At 45.2% G+C, this 19465-nt stretch overlaps 1 protein-coding gene across 1 annotated transcript in view; it reads right to left on the reverse strand.

Annotated features, from left to right (window-relative positions):
- Positions 1 to 19465, reverse strand: part of LOC137333992 (host cell factor 1-like) — a 75981-nt gene that overhangs the window by 34736 nt on the left and 21780 nt on the right. Inside the window, exons 4-11 of the mRNA XM_067998381.1 lie at positions 17157 to 17365; positions 15886 to 15970; positions 15668 to 15774; positions 14891 to 15070; positions 12912 to 13274; positions 11283 to 11458; positions 1647 to 1844; positions 491 to 718 (exon numbers count right to left, since the gene is read on the reverse strand). Coding sequence (XP_067854482.1) covers positions 491 to 718; positions 1647 to 1844; positions 11283 to 11458; positions 12912 to 13274; positions 14891 to 15070; positions 15668 to 15774; positions 15886 to 15970; positions 17157 to 17365 — 1546 coding nt within the window. The remainder of the gene's footprint in view (positions 1 to 490; positions 719 to 1646; positions 1845 to 11282; positions 11459 to 12911; positions 13275 to 14890; positions 15071 to 15667; positions 15775 to 15885; positions 15971 to 17156; positions 17366 to 19465) is intronic.

Here is a 19465-nt window from a genome sequence, read left to right on the forward strand (position 1 = left end):
TCTACCCACTTCTCCCTACCACTAAACAGCCTGCTGACACTCAAAGTTCACTCATTTGTGATGGTTGCTCGGGCGAGGTACCGCAGATTGACTGTAGCCCAGCATGGAATTAACACTTTCAGGCGAGGGAGAGAATGGACAATAGACGGGAAGCAAAGAAAGCACTGCAGTTCAGAAGATACAAGGCGTCCAAATGACAGATACTACTTCAAGCCAGGAGGTACGATAAGACAGTATCAAAAGAGTCCCAACATTCAGCAACAACGTCGATACAAGCACTAGTCTGACTTAAAGTGCATGTTTATTTTATGAGGCTTTTTAAAAGTTAAACAGCCAGCGTAAAGATGTCACAATTTAAAATTAAAAAAATTACAAGGTAATAATTTACAGTCATTCTCTTGACATTAATGTTGACAGTAAACACAAGCTTGCCACAGTTGCAGAGCTGCTAAAAGAACAGGCACACGTAATCAAACGTTGATATCCTTACCAGTGTGCTTCCTCCTGCCATGGAGATGGGACTCTTAACCAGTGTAATGGTTTTTGTGACGCCTCCCACCACAGTGGTCACCACCTGTGCCTGCTGGGCCACAGTGACTGTCCCAGATTTGTGCACAGTGATTATCGGTCGCGCAGGGGCGGTGGAAGTGGCAGCATTTGTGGGAGTCACCAACTGGGCTGCAGCAGTCTTCAACATTGAGGTTGCTGGTGTGTTGACCTGGAAAGCAGATGCAAATTCACATCAGGATAAGCAGGTGAAAGGCCTTCCAGGAAGGAAGGCCTTCCATCTACAGTTTAATTCCAAAGACTTCATGTTCAAAGGGTCTTGGATTACGCCCCCCCCCACCCCTCTTTCAAATGAAGCTCCCTCCAAAAAGGTCAGGTGAATAAAATACCACCCAATATCACAGTATGAAACACAGACCTGTAGATTCTAAGTTTGGTACCTGGTTTGTGCAAAGATTTGTGGATGCTCAAATTCATAGCATCCACTCCACTTTCTGAATTGTGACGTATGCTACAGCTGCAATATTAAATTTGGGGATGTGGAAGGTTGTGGCGGTGGGAAGGGGGTAGAAGTATAACAGGCTAAAATAACGTGGCTAATCCTCAAGGGCATGACAATGAAAGACGGGGGCGGGGGGGGCGGGGGGGAGGAAGAAAGGGGTTTGGATTACTGCTAGCTCAAGCATTTTACATTGGTGGGACGAGCCTTTGGCTTCGTGGTGGTATTCCTGCCTCAGTCAGAAAGGTGCAGGGTTCAAGCTCTGGACAGTCCTGGCAAGTGGAGACTGGAGCTCCAGTACTGAATTCTAGTGGGTGACTCCCTCTCATTGTATGGGTTGTGGGAGCCCATAAACTCCTCTCGTCATATAGGACTAACCCCGCTATTGGCTCGTCTAAAGATGCTTACGGCCATGGAAAGGAGTATTCACATCGTGGCCTGTCAGACTGTTAATCAGCTGGCGAATTCTTCCACTACTTCACACTATTCTCCAAGGGATGAGCGTGAAGATACGAAAACACCACCACCACTACCCTGTCAGACTGTTAATCAGCCTGCGACTTCTCCAAGGGAAGAGTGTGAACATACGAAACACAGTAAGAATGAATGATGCGCAATGGTTTTTATACAAATGACATACCATTACTGACGGAGTGGCTACCTTCACAGTGGTTGGCAGGGTACTGGCTCCAGGGGCGACTGCCATCGTTTTCACCATGGTTGTGCCAGGATGAAGTCCGATTGAGGTAACTGCTATGCTGGATGGAATCTTCTGAGTGGCAGCAGCTGCTGCAGCCAAAGCTGCCATCCCACTCATCTGCGGGCTGGAGGTAAGTGGCTGGCAAACAGAAAGGTAAAGAAAAATCACCAATACAGGCAAGAATGAAATTCAACACCAAACCTCCCCTTCCCGCATAACACATTCGTAAATGGGCAGGGGGAGTCAACACCCTCCAGATCAAGCTTGCAAACAAACAAACTTTACTGGAAAGCCCTCCACTGCTCAATGGTAGAGGTCACAGATGCATGCTCTGACTTCCCATTTTTTCCCCTGTCTAAGAAGTGGAGACTAAGCAATCCACAGGAAAAGCAGAAGTCAAAAGCAGCATTGCACCAATGGTATATTCCATGGCACATGAATTTGCTTCAGAGTTGCACCGAGAGAGGTCTTTGAGTAGGTTGCTTGGCCGTTGTGCAGTGTGGAACTGAGCTTACAGACCAAGCATGTCCTAGGTTCGTGCCCTATTCTGCACTGACCTCCCCTGGAGCATGTGATTAGGGGTGCTACAACTGACCTCAACGCTCTAATTAGTGATCCCTTCTGACATGTATATTGAGCCAGAAGAGGAGAGGGCTCGGCTGGGATGCCCCACCACAGTCCAATAGCCTTCTGACAATCACTTGCCCAGGCTCATATGCGAAGAATTGCAACTTGGACAGAGTACTGGAGGGTGCTTGGCTCTAGCACAAGTTGGCATTTTCAAGCATGTAGTGGAGAGGATTTTTAGAACTCTTTTTTTAAAAAAAAAATATAAAATAAAACCACAAAATCTCCTAATTGGCACCAGAAATCGGTTTTGAGCTGCTGAATTGACTTGAAGCTTGCTTTGTTGGGTTTTCAATTACCTCACCCCTCCAGAATACCAATCTTACCACCTTTCCATTACAGAATCTAGCTGTTTCTTAAATCATCCCAACTGCAATGTCGTTGCCACCCTCACTTAAAAGGAACAGCTCCCGGTTCCTGACGTAAGCTTGCTCTTCCTGTGTGTAGCAAATCTGTCAACAAGCAGCAGCCCAGGGAGCAAGCACCAGCACCCTGTTCAGTGCCAAGACAGAGCTTGAATGGGTCTCAAAAAAAAATCAGTACCGACTGGGGCTGCTGAAAATAAATCACATTTCTTAGAAACCGGCTACAATTTTCAGATGGGGTATAAATGCCCTCATGTGGCAAAGAACATGTATATCTCTCCCCTCTTCCTCCCCCACCAAAATAGCTTTTACAAGGGGCATTTAAAAAAAAGCGATCCGAGTAAATAATTTTTAATATTGAGCATAGATATGGCAGATTGGAATATGCTGTTGCCAATTAGAGAATTAAGACTGTCCCCTATCTTCTACGTAGGTGCACATTAGAGTCAGAGTCAGAGTTATACAGCACGGATAGAGGCCCTTCGGCCCATCGTGTCCGCGCCGGCCATCAAGCCCTGTCTACTCTAATCCCATATTCCAGCATTTGGTCCGTAGCCTTGTATGCTATGGCATTTCAAGTGCTCATCCAAATGCTTCTTGAATGTTGTGAGGGTTCCTGCCTCCACAACCCTTTCAGGCAGTGAGTTCCAGACTCCAACCACCCTCTGGGTGAAAAAGTTCTTTCTCAAATCCCCTCTAAACCTCCCGCCTTTTACCTTGAATCAATGTCCCCTTGTTATAGAACCCTCAACGAAGGGAAAAAGCTCCTTAGTATCCATCCTATCTGTGCCCCTCATAATTTTGTACACCTCAATCATGTCCCCCCTCAGCCTCCTCTGCTCCAAGGAAAACAAACCCAATCTTCCCAGTCTCTCTTCATAGCTGAAGCGCTCCAGCCCTGGTAACATCCTGGTGAATCTCCTCTGCACCCTCTCCAAAGCGATCACATCCTTCCTGTAGTGTGGCGACCAGAACTGCACACAGTACTCCAGCTGTGGCCTAACCAGTGTTTTATACAGCTCCATCATAACCTCCTTGCTCTTATATTCTATGCCTCGGCTAATAAAGGCAAGTATCCCATATGCCTTCTTTACCACCTTATCTACCTGTTCCGCCGCCTTCAGGGATCTGTGAACTTGCACACCAAGATCCCTCTGACCCTCTGTCTTGCCTAGGGTCTTCCCATTCATTGTGTATTCCCTTGCCTTGTTAGTCCCTCCAAAGTGCATCACCTCGCACTTTTCCGGGTTAAATTCCATTTGCCACTGTTCCGCCCATCTGACCAACCCATCTATATCGTCCTGCAGACTGAGGCTATCCTCCTCGCTATTTACCACCCTACCAATTTTTGTATCATCAGCGAACTTACTGATCATACCTTTTACATTCATATCCAAGTCGTTAATGTAGACCACAAACAGCAAGGGACCCAGCACCGATCCCTGTGGTACCCCACTGGCCACAGGCTTCCAGTCACAAAAACAACCTTCGACCATCACCCTCTGCCTTCTGCCACTAAGCCAGTTTTGTATCCAAAGTGCCAAGGCACCCTGGATTCCATGGGCTCGTACCTTCTTGACCAGTCTCCTGTGGGGGACTTTATCGAAGGCCTTACTGAAATCCATGTAAACCACATCCACTGCGTTACCCTCATCCACACGCCTAGTCACCCCCTCAAAAAATTCAATCAAATTAGTCAGACATGATCTTCCCTTGACAAAGCCATGTTGACTATCCCTGATTAATCCTGGCTTCTCCAAGTGGAGACTAATTTTGTCCTTCAGAATTTTTTCCAATAATTTTCCTACCACTGATGTTAGGCTCACTGGCCTGTAGTTCCCCGGTTTTTCCCTACTCCCCTTCTTAAATAATGGTACTACATTAGCGGTTCTCCAGTCCTCTGGCACATCCCCTGGGGCCAGAGAGGTTCTGAATATATGTGTTAGAGCCCCCGCAATCTCCTCCTTTGCCTCACACAGTAGCCTGGGATACATTTCGTCCGGGCCTGGGGATTTATCCATTTTTAGGCCTGCTAAAATCGCCAATACCTCCTCCCGCTCGATGTTAATATGTTCGAGTATATCACAGTCCCCCTGCCGTATTTCTATGTCTACATCGTCCTTCTCCGTAGTGAAAACAGATGCAAAAAATTCATTTAGAACCCCTCCTACATCTGCCGGCTCCACACACAGGTTGCCATTTTTGTCCCTAATGGGCCCTATTTTTTCCCGAGTCATCCTCTTACCCTTAATATACTTATAAAACATCTTAGGATTTTCCTTTATTTTGCTCGCCAGTGTTATTTCATGGCCCCTCCTTGATCTCCTAATTTCTTTTTTAAGTATCCCCCTGCACTTTTTGTACTCCTCTAGGGCTTCCTCCGTCTTTAGCCTTTTGTATCTGCCAAAAGCCCTCTTTTTTTCCTAATCCATTCTCGTATATCCCCTGACATCCAAGGTTCCCTGGAGTTCTTAGAACCACCCTTGACCTTTACGGGAACATGTTGCCATTGTATGGTCTCAATCTCCCTTCTGAAAGACTCCCATTGCTCCGATGTGGATTTTCCTACAAGCTGCTGATCCCAGTCCATTTTGGCCAGATCCTGCCTTATCCTATTAAAATCGGCCTTCCCCCAATTTAGAACCTTTATTTCCGGCCCCTCCCTGTCCTTTTCCATGACCACCTTAAATCTCACTGAATTATGGTCACTGTCACCAAAGTGCTCACCTACTAGCACTTCCTCCACTTGGCCGGCCACATTCCCTAGAATTAGGTCCAGTACCGCCCCCTCTCTTGTCGGACTTTCTACATGCTGGCTCAAAAAGCTCTCCTGGATGCACGTTAAGAATTTTGTACCCTCTAAGCCTTTTACACTCTGAGTATCCCAGTTAATATTGGGGAAGTTGAAATCCCCCACTATTATTACCCTATTATTTGCACAATTTTCTGAGATTTGCCTGCATATCTGTTCCTCTATCTCCCCCTGACTGTTTGGGGGCCTATAGTACACTCCCATCAAAGTGCTTGCCCCCTTTTTGTTTTTAAGCTCCACCCATATGGCCTCATTAGAGGAACCTGCTAATATATCATCCCTCCTTATGGCAGTAATTGATTCTTTAATTAATATTGCGACCCCCCCTCCTCTTATACCTCCCCCTCTGTCTCGCCTGAAGATTCTGTACCCCGCAATATTGAGCTGCCAGTCTTGCCCCTCCCTCAACCATGTCTCTGTGACAGCAACAATATCATACTCCCATGTGTTTATCAACACCTTCAGTTCATCCACCTTATTCGCAAGACTCCTTGCATTAAAATAGATGCTATCCAGCCTTGCCCTCACATATTTGCCCTGTCTTCCAAGCTGACTTGTTTTTTTCTCTATATTTGGCTGCACATCACCCCCTATTGTAGCTCCACTCTGTATCCCATCCCCCTGCCAAGTTAGTTTAACCCCCCCCCCCAACAGTGCTAGCAAACCTCCCCGCAAGGATATTTGTCCCGCTCTGGTTCAGGTGCAACCCGTCCGACTTGTACAAGTCCCACCTTCCCCAGAAGCAGGCCCAGTGATCCAGGAAACTGAAACTCTCCCTCCTGCACCAACTCTTTAGCCACGCATTCATCTGTTCTATCCTCCTATTTCTATACTCACTAGCCCGTGGCACTGGGAGTAATCCAGAGATTACAACCTTTGAGGTCCTGCTCTTTAATCTGCTACCTAGCTCCCTAAATTCTTGATGCAGGACCTCATCTCCCTTCCTACCTATGTCGTTGGTCCCAATGTGGACCACGACCTCTGCCTGCTCACCCTCCCCCTTGAGAATGCCCTGTCGCCGCTCAGTGACATCCATGACCCTGGCACCAGGGAGGCAACAAACCATCCTGGAGTCACGTTTACGGCCACAGAAACGCCTGTCTGTTCCCCTTACAATAGAATCCCCTACCACTATAGCTCTTCCAATCTTTTTCCTCCCAGCCTGTGCAACATTCTTATTTTGTTGCCAATTTTCTTGCTTTCCTCCGAAAATCAATGACTTCTTTTTAAAGCATGGTTCCATGAACACTCAGTGTGCTATAGACTCTGGAAAGGAGTGGGGGCATGAGGGGAAGTACAGAAAGAAATGCATTGGGAAAGACGGCACTATAGTGGAGTCCAATGCTGTTCTTGTCCGGGGAGGGGAAAAAAAGTTTGTTGTTACTGAACAACAAACCAGAAATAGGAAACGGTCAAATCCACACCCTCCCCCCCACAACATTGCAGCCAGTTGTCACGTTCCTTGCTGCCACCAGCCAACACAGCACAGATCGACCCTGGAACCTTCCTGGCCTAAAGGACTCAGCTACTCGGTGAGCACATTGGGTGGGAAACACAGTAATAGGAACAGGAATCGGCCATTCAGCCCCTCGAGCCCACCATTCAATTAAATCATGGTGATCTGTATCCTAATTCCATCTACCTGCCTTGGCTCCATATCCCTCAATTGTCGCTGGGTCAAAATCCTGGAACTCCCTACCTAACAGCACTGTGGGAGACCATTCACCACATGGACTGCAGCAGTTCAAGGCGGCGGCTCACCACCACCTTCTCTAGGGCAATTAAGGAATGAACAATAAATGTTGGCCTTGCCAGTGATACCCACATCCCACGAATGAATTAAAAAAAAACTCTTGGCTCGCAAAAATCTTATCGATCTCAGATTTAAAAGATTAATGAGTGTGGAGAGTCCCAATCTTACTCCCCTTCCCACAACCTTTTCAATTATTCTCGTGCTCAAGGAGAGACATCAGATCAGCATTCGGCAAGGACTCTCAGCCCATTTCAAAGGTCGTTCGGACTCGTTGAGGAGTCCGCTCACGTGATAGCACAGTGAGGTGCAGTGTAAAGTTCACTCTGCTCTGATTCTGAAATGTGCTTTAAACCCATCAGATGAAGGTCTTCTATAGCGATGAGACATTTTGACCTCCCACACCACTTTTGTGCTGTTAATCCATACCCACTAGGAACCTGTTTGCAGCTGCTCTCAGCATTGGAGCTTTCTTCTTGCCTGTGTGTCTGAGCATTAATCGAATCAAGGGTTGGTCGTGATGCCCCACGACAGTGTAACAGCCTCCCGACAATCACCAAGTCAAGGCTCCAAATCCAATACTAGCAAAATCTAACAACATTTAATCTACCCTAAATGCTACTTCGACCGCCAATGATCTGTTAACTAGCAGAAAATGTTAAAACTATTTCCAGGAAGTCAAACTGAAATACAGATGGAACAAGGGTAGTTGCAAGCAGTTTCTTTCATCCTCCACCCCTGCAAAAAGTGGGGCAGTGTTCCACTGGCACAGGGTTATTCTTCGATACCTGTCCCAGATGCTCATTCAAGTGCACTTAGACAGCGAGCGTCGGCTGGATACTTACCTCCAGAGGCCATCACACCCAAGCCAAATACCGTCCTGGCCTGACATTCTCTCAAACTCTCCAGTAACAGTCGAGGGAGAGTAACTGGAGCTGTTTCATTTTCTTCCCCTCTCCCTAACTCTGTTGTTTTTCAGACTGGAGGAAGGTATACACTGGTGTTCCCCACGGTCGGTACTAGGACCACTGCTTTTTTTTGATATATATTAATGACTTGGGTGTACAGGGCACAATTTCAAAATTTGAAGATGACAAAACTTGGAAGTGTAGTGAACAGTGAGGAGGATAATGATAGACTTCAAGAGGACATAAGCAGGGTGAACATACAGCAGATGAAATTTAAATTTAAATACGGGACCGTGGGCTTTATAAATAGAGGCAGAGTACACAAAAGCAAGGTGGTTATGTAACACCGTTATTTAAAAAGGGTAGTCGGCAGAAGGCTGGAAATTATAGACCAGTTAGCCTAACATCTGTGGTGGGTAAAATTTTGGAGTCTATTATTAAGGAGACAGTAGCGGAACATTTGGATAAACATAATTTAATAGGACAAAGTCAGCATGGCTTTACGAAGGGGGAGTCATGTCTGACAAATTTGCTGGAGTTCTTTGAGGATATAACGTACAGAGTGGATAAAGGGGAACCAGTGGATGTAGTGTATTTAGACTTCCAGAAGGCATTCGACAAGGTGCCACATAAAAGATTATTGCTCAAGATAAAGAATCACTGGATTGGGGGTAATATTCTGGCATGGGTGGAGGATTGGTTATCTAACAGGAAGCAGAGAGTTGGGATAAATGGTACATTCTCGGACTGGCAACCAGTAGCCAGTGGTGTTCCGCAGGGGTCGGTGCTGGGTCCCCAACTCTTTACAATCTATATTAACGATTTGGAGGAGGGGACAGAGTGTAACATATCAAAGTTTGCAGATGATACAAAGATGGGAGGGAAAGTAGAGAGTGAGGAGGACATAAAAAACCTACAAGGGGATATAGACAGGCTGGGTGAGTGGGCGGAGATTTGGCGGATGCAATACAATGTTGGAAAATGTGAGGTTATGCACTTTGGCAGGAAAAATCGGAGAGCAAGTTATTATCTCAATGGCGAGAAACTGGAAAGTACTGCAGTACAAAGGGATCTGGGGGTCCTAGTGCAAGAAAATCAAAATGTTAGTATGCAGGTGCAGCAGGTGATCAAGAAGGCCAACGGAATGTTGGCTTTTATTGCTAGGGGGATAGAATATAAAAACAGGGAAGTATTGCTGCAGTTATATAAGGTATTAGTGAGACCGCACCTGGAATACTGCATACAGTTTTGGTGTCCATACTTAAGAAAAGACATACCTGCTCTCGAGGCAGTACAAAGAAGGTTCACTCGGTTAATCCCGGGGATGAGGGGGCGGACATATGAGGAGAGGTTGAGTAGATTGGGACTCTACTCATTGGAGTTCAGAAGAATGAGGGGCGATCTTATTGAAACATATAAGATTGTGAAGGGGCTTGATCGGGTGGATGCGGTAAGGATGTTCCCAAGGATGGGTGAAACTAGAACGAGGGGGCATAATCTTAGAATAAGGGGCTGCTCTTTCAAAACTGAGATGAGGAGAAACTTCTTCACTCAGAGGGTGGTAGGTCTGTGGAATTTGCTGCCCCAGGAAGCTACATCATTAAATAAATTTAAAACAGAAATAGACAGTTTCCTAGAAGTAAAGGGAATTAGGGGTTATGGGGAGCGGGCAGGAAATTGGACATGATTTTAGATTTGAGGTTAGGACCAGATCAGCCGTGATCTTATTGAATGGCGGAGCAGGCTCGAGGGGCCGATTGGCCTACTCCTGCTCCTATTTCTTATGTTCTTATGTTATGATGGACCTTTAGAAAACACTGGTTTGGCCACAACTGGAGTATCGTGTCCAATTCTGGGCACCACAATTTAGGAAGGATGCGAAGGCTTTAGAGATGTTGCAGAAAAGATTTACTAGAATGATTCCAGGGATGAGGGGCTTTAGTTACGTGGATAGACTGGAGAAGCTGGGGTTGCTCTCGTTAGAGCAGAGAAGGTTGAGAGGAGATTTGATAGAGGTGTTCAAAATCATGAGGGGTCTCGACATTGGCGGAAGGGTCAAGAACCAGAGGACACAGATTTAAGGTGATTTGCAAAAGAACCATAGATGACATGAGGAAAAACTTTCTTTAAAAAAACACACAGCGAGTGGTTATGATTTGGAATGCACTGCCCGAGGGGGTGTGGAAGCAGATTCAATCATGGCTTTCAAAACTGAATTTGCAGGGTTACGGAGAAAGGGCAGGGGAATGGGACTAACTGGATTGCTTTTGCAGAGAGCTGGTACAGGCGCGACAGGCTAAATGGCCTCTTTCTGTGCTGTAACCATTCTATGATTCTATCTCAAGGCACTGAGTCGTCCGCTGAGAATCTGCCAATTCTGCAGACAATGGATGAAACCTGGGACTTTCTTAGTCCGAGTGTCTAGGTCACAACGGGCAATGCAAGAAAGACTTGCATTTATATAGCGCCTTTCACAACCTCAGGACACCCCAAAGTGCTTTACAGCCAATTAAGTACTTTTGAAGTGTAGTCATGGTTGTAATGTAGGAAACACGGCAGCTAATTTGCGCACAGCAAGGTCCCACAAACAGCAACGTGATAGTGGCCAGATAATCTGTTTCAGTGATGCTGGTTGAGGGATAAATATTAACCAGGACATCGGGGAGAACTCCCCTGCTCTTCTTAGAAATAGTGCCGTGGGATCTTTTACGTCCACCTGTGGGTAGAAGGGGCCTCGGTTTAACGTCCCATCCGAAAGTTGTACCTACCAACTGAGCCCTCAAAGCAGCCACAAGAGTTTTTTTTTTCTGGTGCAGCACACCATAACCACTAACACACTTACTGTCCAAAATACGAATTACAACAGCCCACAATGCAGACTGTTTAAACAAACCTGGTGAGATGAGGCATTTGTTTGATAGTGGCAGCTGCAATGAGTTTCCTAAATATTCTGTTAAGTTGCATCAGCAGTTACCCAGCATGAGGACTTTGTCTCAAAACCCAGTGTAATTTTTTGTCAATCATAAGCCACTGTATATAATACTGCACCTGTGAATGATTTCACCACACATTGTGCTCTACAGAAACCACAACACAACAAAATACATAACTTACAGCCCCTGCTGTGGTCTGTGCTGGCATCACCATGCGAACACCTGGTGGAAGGGTCGCCATGGTAATGGGCGTTTTGCCCGGGGGTGCAGCTTGCCGTTGCACGGTAATGAGGGATGCGGCTGAAGCTGCTGATGCCACCACCGGCTGTCCTGTTGTGGTCCTGATCATCGTGGTGCCTGTAATGAGGAGTGTCAATTAAATATCAGCCCAAAGTGAACCTCAAGCAGGGGTGCCGAAGCCTTCTGTCCTTGTGAGCCTCTTAAGGGCATACCATGGAGCCTTGCGAGCTGCACGTACAGTTTAAATCAATTTCCCATTATTCTGCATAAAGCTATGGATACGAACTGGTCTTGGTGTCCTGAGTTAGAGGTAAAGGAAAGAAGGAAGGACTCCTATTTATATAATACTTTTCACATCCTCAGGACATCCCAAAGCATTTTACATCCAAGGAATTACTTTTGAAGTGTAGTCATTGTTGATCTGAAAGCAAATGTAGCAGCTAATTTGCTAGCAGCAAGGTCCCACAAACAACAAGCGACATAAACGACCAGTTAATCCGTTTTTGTTGCTGTTGGTTGAGGGGCACCTGGGAAAACTCCTCTACTTTAAATGTTGCCATGGAACCTTTTATGTCCCTGAAGCCAAATGTGGTGCCCCAGTGTTTCTCCTGGCTGAGGTCAGCTAAACTACACACGTATCAATGATCAAACTTCTGGTCTGTATGGCTTGATCTCTCATCAGATGATGCATTTACCCCAAGCCATTGAAGGCTAAAACCATGCACGTACACACGGAAACTCAGCAGCTTAAAATACAGAGAATACATTGGCCCAGAATTTGCTGGAGTGGGGCATCTCACTTGCTTGCCTCGTTTGTTAGACTATTTTCCCTCACCATTCAGCTCGAAAAATTTTTGTGCCGCAAATTGCTGGAAGTGCAAGCTGATAACAGCAAGGTGACCTCAGTTACTAGCAGGACCAACAGTCTATCTCCGTCACCAATGAGATTTAAGGACAGAGAAAGAAACAGGAATGACGGAGAAGGAAATAGGGTGAATAGGAGACAAATCAGGGACAGAAAGAGAAAAAGAGAGAGGGAAAGAAAGATTGGATTGAGAGAAAGACAAAGGAAAAGTGAGAAAAAACATTTAAAAAATGTTAAAAGCCTCAAAGAACAATACAATACCTACAGGAATGAGACTCCATAGTTTCAACTGTTCCCTTTCTGGGCTGGAGAGGTTGAGTGCCTTCGCAGGAACATAAATCTCGACATTAAAAGGGTCCTTAGGTTGTCATATACCAGCCCTAACTTTCTACAGCGAATTTAATTCGTTTTAACAGCACAAGTGCAGCAACTTCTTGAAATTCACGGGGAGGTTGAGGGCGAGCTGCTGTTTTCTCGAGGCTAATGGCGGAGCAGCACAAATTGTCCAGCATTTTGTGGCGATTCGCAAATCACGGCGTATCTCTTCCTCGCCACAAATTGCTGGATTATTTACACACTAATAACAGCGTGAGCATTAAACTTGGCGTTATTTTCCCAGCAAATTCTGGCCCGTTATATATGCATCATAGAAAGGTTACTAACGGAGGCTTTGTTTATCAAAAAAAGTCAGAGGAAGTGTCTTACCAGGTCCGCGTGGAGATGCTACGGCAGCAGGAAGCCTGACTACGGCCGGTGATGTTGTGCCAGGGGTTAGGGATGCTGTCTGAGTGCCCAGAGCAGCGGCAGGCTGTGTAACAAAGCGGATTCCTGGCTGCGCTGGCGAAGGAGACAGCGGCGCTGATGCTGCGGGAGCGGGGCTGCCGGGCGGTCGGATGCCCGAAATGGCGGAGTTCGACAAAGGTGTCATGGCGGCAGTGGCTGTAGGGACGTCGTATTTCTGAAGCTGAAGCAAGTAGCCATCGGCGGTAGGTATCGATCCCCAACTGACCTCGAGAGAGTTGGTGCTTGCTCGAACCAGCTGGACTTTGCCAGGAGCATTAGGCTTTTCTATTAAGAAAAAGCAATTGGAATTTCAGTTTTCATAAAAGTAAGTAAAGATGAAAGGAGTTGGGGGGTTGGGGCGATGGGATAGAGACATGGGGGCCATTTGGCCCATCTAGCTCACTCTTCTCCCCATCACATCACCTATCTTCAATGACTGTAGAGTTTTTACCTTCACTATCTTGCCTGGAAACCGAATCCAGGTATTACTCCGTGTAAGCATGTGTTCCCTGACATTGGGCTTTAAATCGCCATTTACCAGATTGCTCCTATTCCCCTTGTTCCACAATTGTGATTTTCCTTTTTTAAAAAAATTCGTTCATGGGATATGGGTGTCGCTGGCAAGGCCCGCATTTATTGCCCATCCCTAATTGCCCTTGAGAAGGTGGTGGTGAACAGCCTTCTTGAACAACTGAGTGGCTTGCTGTGGGCCTGGAATCACATATAGGCCCAGACTGGGTAAGGACAGCAGGTTTCCTTCCCTAAAGGACATTAGTAAATCAGATGGGTTTTTACGGCAATCCGGTAGTTTCATGGCCACCATTACTGATACTAGTTTTTATTTTATTCAATTAATTGAATTTAAATTCCCCAGCTGCCGTGGCGGGATTTGAACTCATGACTCCGGAATATTAGTCCAGGCCTCTGGATCACTAGTCCAGTAACATAACCATTATGCTACCATACTTGCTACCTGCTTAGTATAATCCCGTAGAATCTTAACAGTATAGGAGGCCAATCGTCCATCCAATGCCTGTACCAGCTCTCAAAGCACTATCCACTTAGTCCCATGCCCTTGCCCTTTCTTATTCATTTGAATTATTTTCAAAGCATTTACCCATTACCATTTAAAAATCTATTATGGATTCATTTGAACCACTCTTTCTGGTAGGACATTCCATTTCCTAACAACCGTCTGCTTAATAAAATCTCTCCTAACCTCTCCCTTTGTTCTTTTGGTGATCTCAAATGTTTTCCCTGACCAGTGGAAATAACTTTTTCCTATTTACCTTATCAAAATTCCATACAATTTTGAACAGTTCTATCAGATCTCTTCTTAACCTTCACTGTTCTGTGGAGAAGAATCCATTTTCTCATCATAACCAAAAGCCTCTCATTCCTAGTATCACCCGTAGAAAATCCTACTATATGGCACCGACATCCTTGTTAAAGTACGGTGCCCAGAACTGGACACAATATTCTAACTGTGGCTAAACCAATGATTTGTTTAGTTTTAGCGCTACCTCACTGCTTTGGTAAAGGAAAGAACTTGCATTTCTATAGCGCCTTTCACAACCTCAGAACGTCCCTAAGTGCTTCTCAGGCAATGAAGTACTTATAAAGTGTAGTCATTGTTGTAATGTAGGAAAAGCTGCAGCCAAATTGAAGACAGCAAGATGCCACAAACAGTAATGTGATAATGGCCAGTCAATCTGTTTTAGTGGTGTTGGTGGAGGGATAAATATTGGCCAGAACACTTATGTACTCTTTTGCTTTCAATTGAGAAAACCTGGGACCTCTTGTAAGATACCTTCTCACTCACCTCTTTTCAAGCCTGAAGTTTTTCTAACGTGGTGCTGTATAAATGTACAACTGCAATTTGTTGCCTAAACTGCACTTACCTGTTTCGAGATACCACAAGTCCTTACAACAGACTTGATTGTTCCAAGCTTTTCTGTAGCCATCTCGGCCACTCCACACATAGAGGCGTGTGCTTATGGAGACCGAGCAGTGACCAGCTCTGGCACGAGGGATGCTGTCCTCAAACGATTCTGTAGAGATCTGCGTCCAAGTCATTGTTTCTAGTTTGACAAGGGAAAGAGAGAGATTAATGGGCCATCAAAGCATGTTGGTGCAGTGACTTACCAAGGAGTGGTCAGATGTGTTCAAAAGTGCTACACTGACCAGGTGCTTACAAAAAGGAAGGGAATGGAGAGTCAGCCAGGGGAATAAAAAGAGAAATATAGCTTAAAGAAGAAGTTTCATACCCCTCACAATTACTTCTCCAAACTTCAGAAACCAGCCGGTTCTAACTCCAAGCTACTTACTCTGGCAAGGGTCGCCAAAGCCACTCTCAAAGACCAATGAAAAATTAGATGTACAGATTGCTTATAAAAGGCAGTAATCTCATTTCATGATTCAGATGATAGACAAAAGCAAAGTTGAATGGTTTGTGTGATATAATTTGATTCCCCTTCACTCCCAACTCGCAAGAGCGCAATGAAATCATGCCCAAGTATCCGTTAATTCTGAATTTTCGATTGTGATTGAACGAAGATTCAACACCAATTTTGGCATTTATTCTCTTCCACTTGGAAGATTTCCCATTAATAAAACAGCACAGGGACAATGCTTAAGAAGCAATGAGAGAGGGAAAGTTAAGAAGCAACACATCATACCCAGATCCAGACACGCCAGAGTATTTGTGCACTTCCACTCTTTCTCATGCGTTGGAGCTTTGACATCTTCCAGCACAAGGGGGACCCAGCCACCAAAAACATACATTCTGCAAAAAAAGGACAATAAAATTAAGCATGTCACTGGATGCAAGCACAATCAGCACAAATGTTAAACAGTTCAATGCAATTCCCTCTTAAGGGTTAGAATAGACCCTCACTTGCTCCCAATCATTGTGGCGGAGTGCAGGCTTCGAGGCAGTGGCGGTACTCCAGCAACTTCTGGCTTGTTCCACGTTAAATTCTCTGTGTTATACAAACAAAATACATGTAAGAGATCTTGTGAAACTGAACGTGTGAAAGGATTTGATAAATAAATGCCAGTCTAAAATGCTACTTCCATCGGCAGGTGGGTCAATAACCAGAGGACACAGATTTAAGATAATTGGCAAAAGAGCCAGAGGCGAGATGAGGAGAATTTTTTAAAAAAATGCAGCAAGTTATGATGATCTGGAACGCATTGCCTGAAAGGGTGGTGGAAGCAGATTCCATGGTAATTTATATCCCCGATTTTAATCGCTGTACCATTGGCAGCCATGCCTTCAGCTGCTCAAGCCTTAACCTCTGGAATTCCCTCCCTAAACCTCTCCGCCTCTCCCTCCTCCTTTAAGACATGCCTTAAAACCTCTCTGACCAAACTTTTGGTCACCTGTCCGAATATCTCCTTATGTGGCTCGGTCTCAATTTGTTTGCTAACGTTCCTGTGAAGTGCCTTGGGGCATTTTACTATATTAAAGACACTCTATAAATGCAAGCTGTTGTTGTTGTCAGCCAGTGAGCTTTGCTGGAAGTTCATCTGTGTAAATGGTAGACCAGGCTTGGCTAAAATATCTTGCTGCCCCCCCCCAAATGCAGTCCAATAACTCAGTGAAGATCACAAGTACCCCAGCACGAGTCTTTCATAGAACAGTGGCAAGGGATGGTAAAAGGGAACAAAAAAAAAATCAAAAAGGGATATAAATGGACTGAGGAACAGATCATGCTTCTGAATACCAGCTCTTGCCTTCCACATATTTCTGCATCTCCCGTAGAACATCTAATCAACACATTTTGACCTCCTGTGTCTCTAAAGGTGCTTTCACATGAGAAGATTGCAGCTGATGGCAACACACACGCTGCTCCCACCACCAGATGGTCTTCTAAATATAAACAATCCATCCTTCTTTATTCCAATGAGAGTCTCACAAGCCACCATTACGTATCTCAAAGTTAAAAGCTTCCATCAATTGTAGCAATGGGAATTACGGGTCTCTGATTTCAACAGGTCTTCCCTAGAAGATGCTGCACCAGATAAAATAACCCGGAAAGCAGCACTTGATGTCATCAATCTCCAGTTGGGTAAAGAATCTCCAGGACCCTTCAGCAAATGTAAAAGACCCTAAAACGTACTTGTTGCCTGTACAGAATTAAACATAAAGGGCCACGCATTTACCAATATCCAGCATCCACAGGTCTCCGAGTCGGCAGCCACTCATTCCACCATAGATGACGAGCTTTGGTTTTTTGTTGTCCTTATTGCGATACACGACAGCAGTGTGGGACTCTCTAGGTGGTGGAGGGGTTCCATAGGTGACCGGTATGTCCCATCCTACAACTCCAGACCCTGGCTTCAGCTCCAATATATACAAGTCATTTAAATACCTAAAAAGGAAAATGTTTTTTGCATGAAAACCAGAATATATAGAATTTGCAGTTCAATTCGGCAAGTAAGTTTATTCAACAGGTAGTGTAATGGTTATGGCACTGGACTAATAACCCAGATCCCATGAGTTCAAATCCTACCATGGCAAGCTGTGAAATTGCATTCAATAAATCTAGTCATTTCTGATCTGGTACCGGGGTGAGAAAACAACCACGAGAGCTGCTATTTTGTCATAAAAACCCAACTGTTCACCAATGGCCTTCAGGGAAGGGAACCTGCCACTCCCACCCTATCTGGCTTACAGGGGACTCCAGTCTTGAAGTTCACTAGCAAGCCACTCAGCTGTAAAATTGTTACTCAAGGGGAAGGATCATTAAACCACGTCCTTCGGGCAACTTGTGATGGGCAATAACCGGCCTTGCTAGCACCCCCCCACCACAAACAAATGAAAAAAAATACGAAGAGCAGTAGGCTATTCAGCCTCTCGATTATTTCATGGCTGATCTGCACCTCAATTCCGTTTACCCACCTTGGTTCCATATCCTTTGATACCTTACCGAATAAAAATCAATCAATCTTATTCTTGAAAATTTCAATTGACCGTCAGCATCCACATCTTTTGGAAGTGGGGGGGGGGGGGGGGGGCAGGGGGGAAGGAGGGAGAGAGTGTTCCAGATTTCTACTTCCCTTGCTGTGAAAAAGTGCTTTCTGGTTTCACTCCTAAATGGCCTGGCTCTAATGTTAAGATTACGTGCCCTTGTTTTGGATTTCCTCACCAGGGGAAATATTTCCTCTGTACCTGCCCTATTCTTTTTAAAAGGATTATTACATGAATTGGAAGGAGGTCATTTTGTTGGTAAAGGAGGAAAATAACTTGAAAGGACACCTCAAAGTAGCAGAAAAAAAATGAAAATGCTGAACATCTGCTAATTCTCACTATACTTGCACTTGGGTGTACAGGGCATAATTTCAAAATTTGCAGATGACACAAAACTTGGAAGTGTAGCAAACAGTAAGGAGGATAGTGATAGACTTCAAGAGGATATAGACAGACTGGTGGAATGGGCAGACACATGGCTGATGAAATTTAACACAGAAGTTCGAAGTGATACATTTTGGTAGGAAGAATGAGGAGAGGCAATATAAACTAGATGGTACAATTCTCAAGGGGATGCAGGAACAGAGAGACCTGGGGGTATATGTGCACAAATCGTTTTGGGTGGAAGGACAGGTTGAGAAAGCAGTTAAAAAAAGCATACGGGATCCTGGGCTTCACAAATAGAGGCAGAGTGCACAAAAGCAAGGAGGTTATGATGAACCTTTATAAAACACTGGTTCAGCCACAACTGGAGTATTGTGTCCAATTTTGGTCACCGCACTTTAGGAAGGATGTGAAGGCCTTCCAGGGATGTGGGACCTCAGTTACGTGGTAGACTGGAAAAGCTGGGGTTGTTCTCCTTAAAGCAGAGAAGGTTGAGAGGAGATTTGATAGAAGTGTTCAAAACCATGAAGGGTTTAGATAAAGTAAATAAAGAGAAACTGTTCCCATTGGCGGAAAGGTCGAGAACCAGAGGACTCAAATTTAAGGTGATTGACAAAAGAATCAAAGGCGACATGAGGAAAAACTTTTTTAAAAAGTGAGTAGTTATGATCTGGAGTGCTCTGCCTGAAAGGGTGGTGGAAGCAGATTCAATCGTGGCTTTCAAAAAGGAATAGAATAAATACTTGAATGGAAAAAATATGGAGGGCTATGGGGAAAGAGCAGGAGAATGGGACTAACTGGATTGCTCTTATAAAGAGCGGGCACCGGCTCGATGGGCCAAATGGCCTCCCTCTGCTGTAACCATTCTATGATTGCGTTCTCACAAATTTGAGGCACTTTCGTACTGCGCCACATCTGAAGAATCCCAACATGCGGGTCTTGCACGGCCAAATGTAATATTGCAGGCACTTGTTAAGCCTGGCTGCCGGAAAAACAAGCTTGTAACAGGTTTTCTCCAGGTCTTTCAGGCCGCTGGTGTTAGCGAGGCTAGGCAGTGCAAAGCCTGGTAGCATTAAGGCGACACAAAAAGCACCTATAAAATTTATTCCATTTGCGT

Source organism: Heptranchias perlo, chromosome 17 (assembly GCF_035084215.1).
Source record: "Heptranchias perlo isolate sHepPer1 chromosome 17, sHepPer1.hap1, whole genome shotgun sequence".
In the NCBI taxonomy this organism is placed as follows: domain Eukaryota; kingdom Metazoa; phylum Chordata; class Chondrichthyes; order Hexanchiformes; family Hexanchidae; genus Heptranchias; species Heptranchias perlo.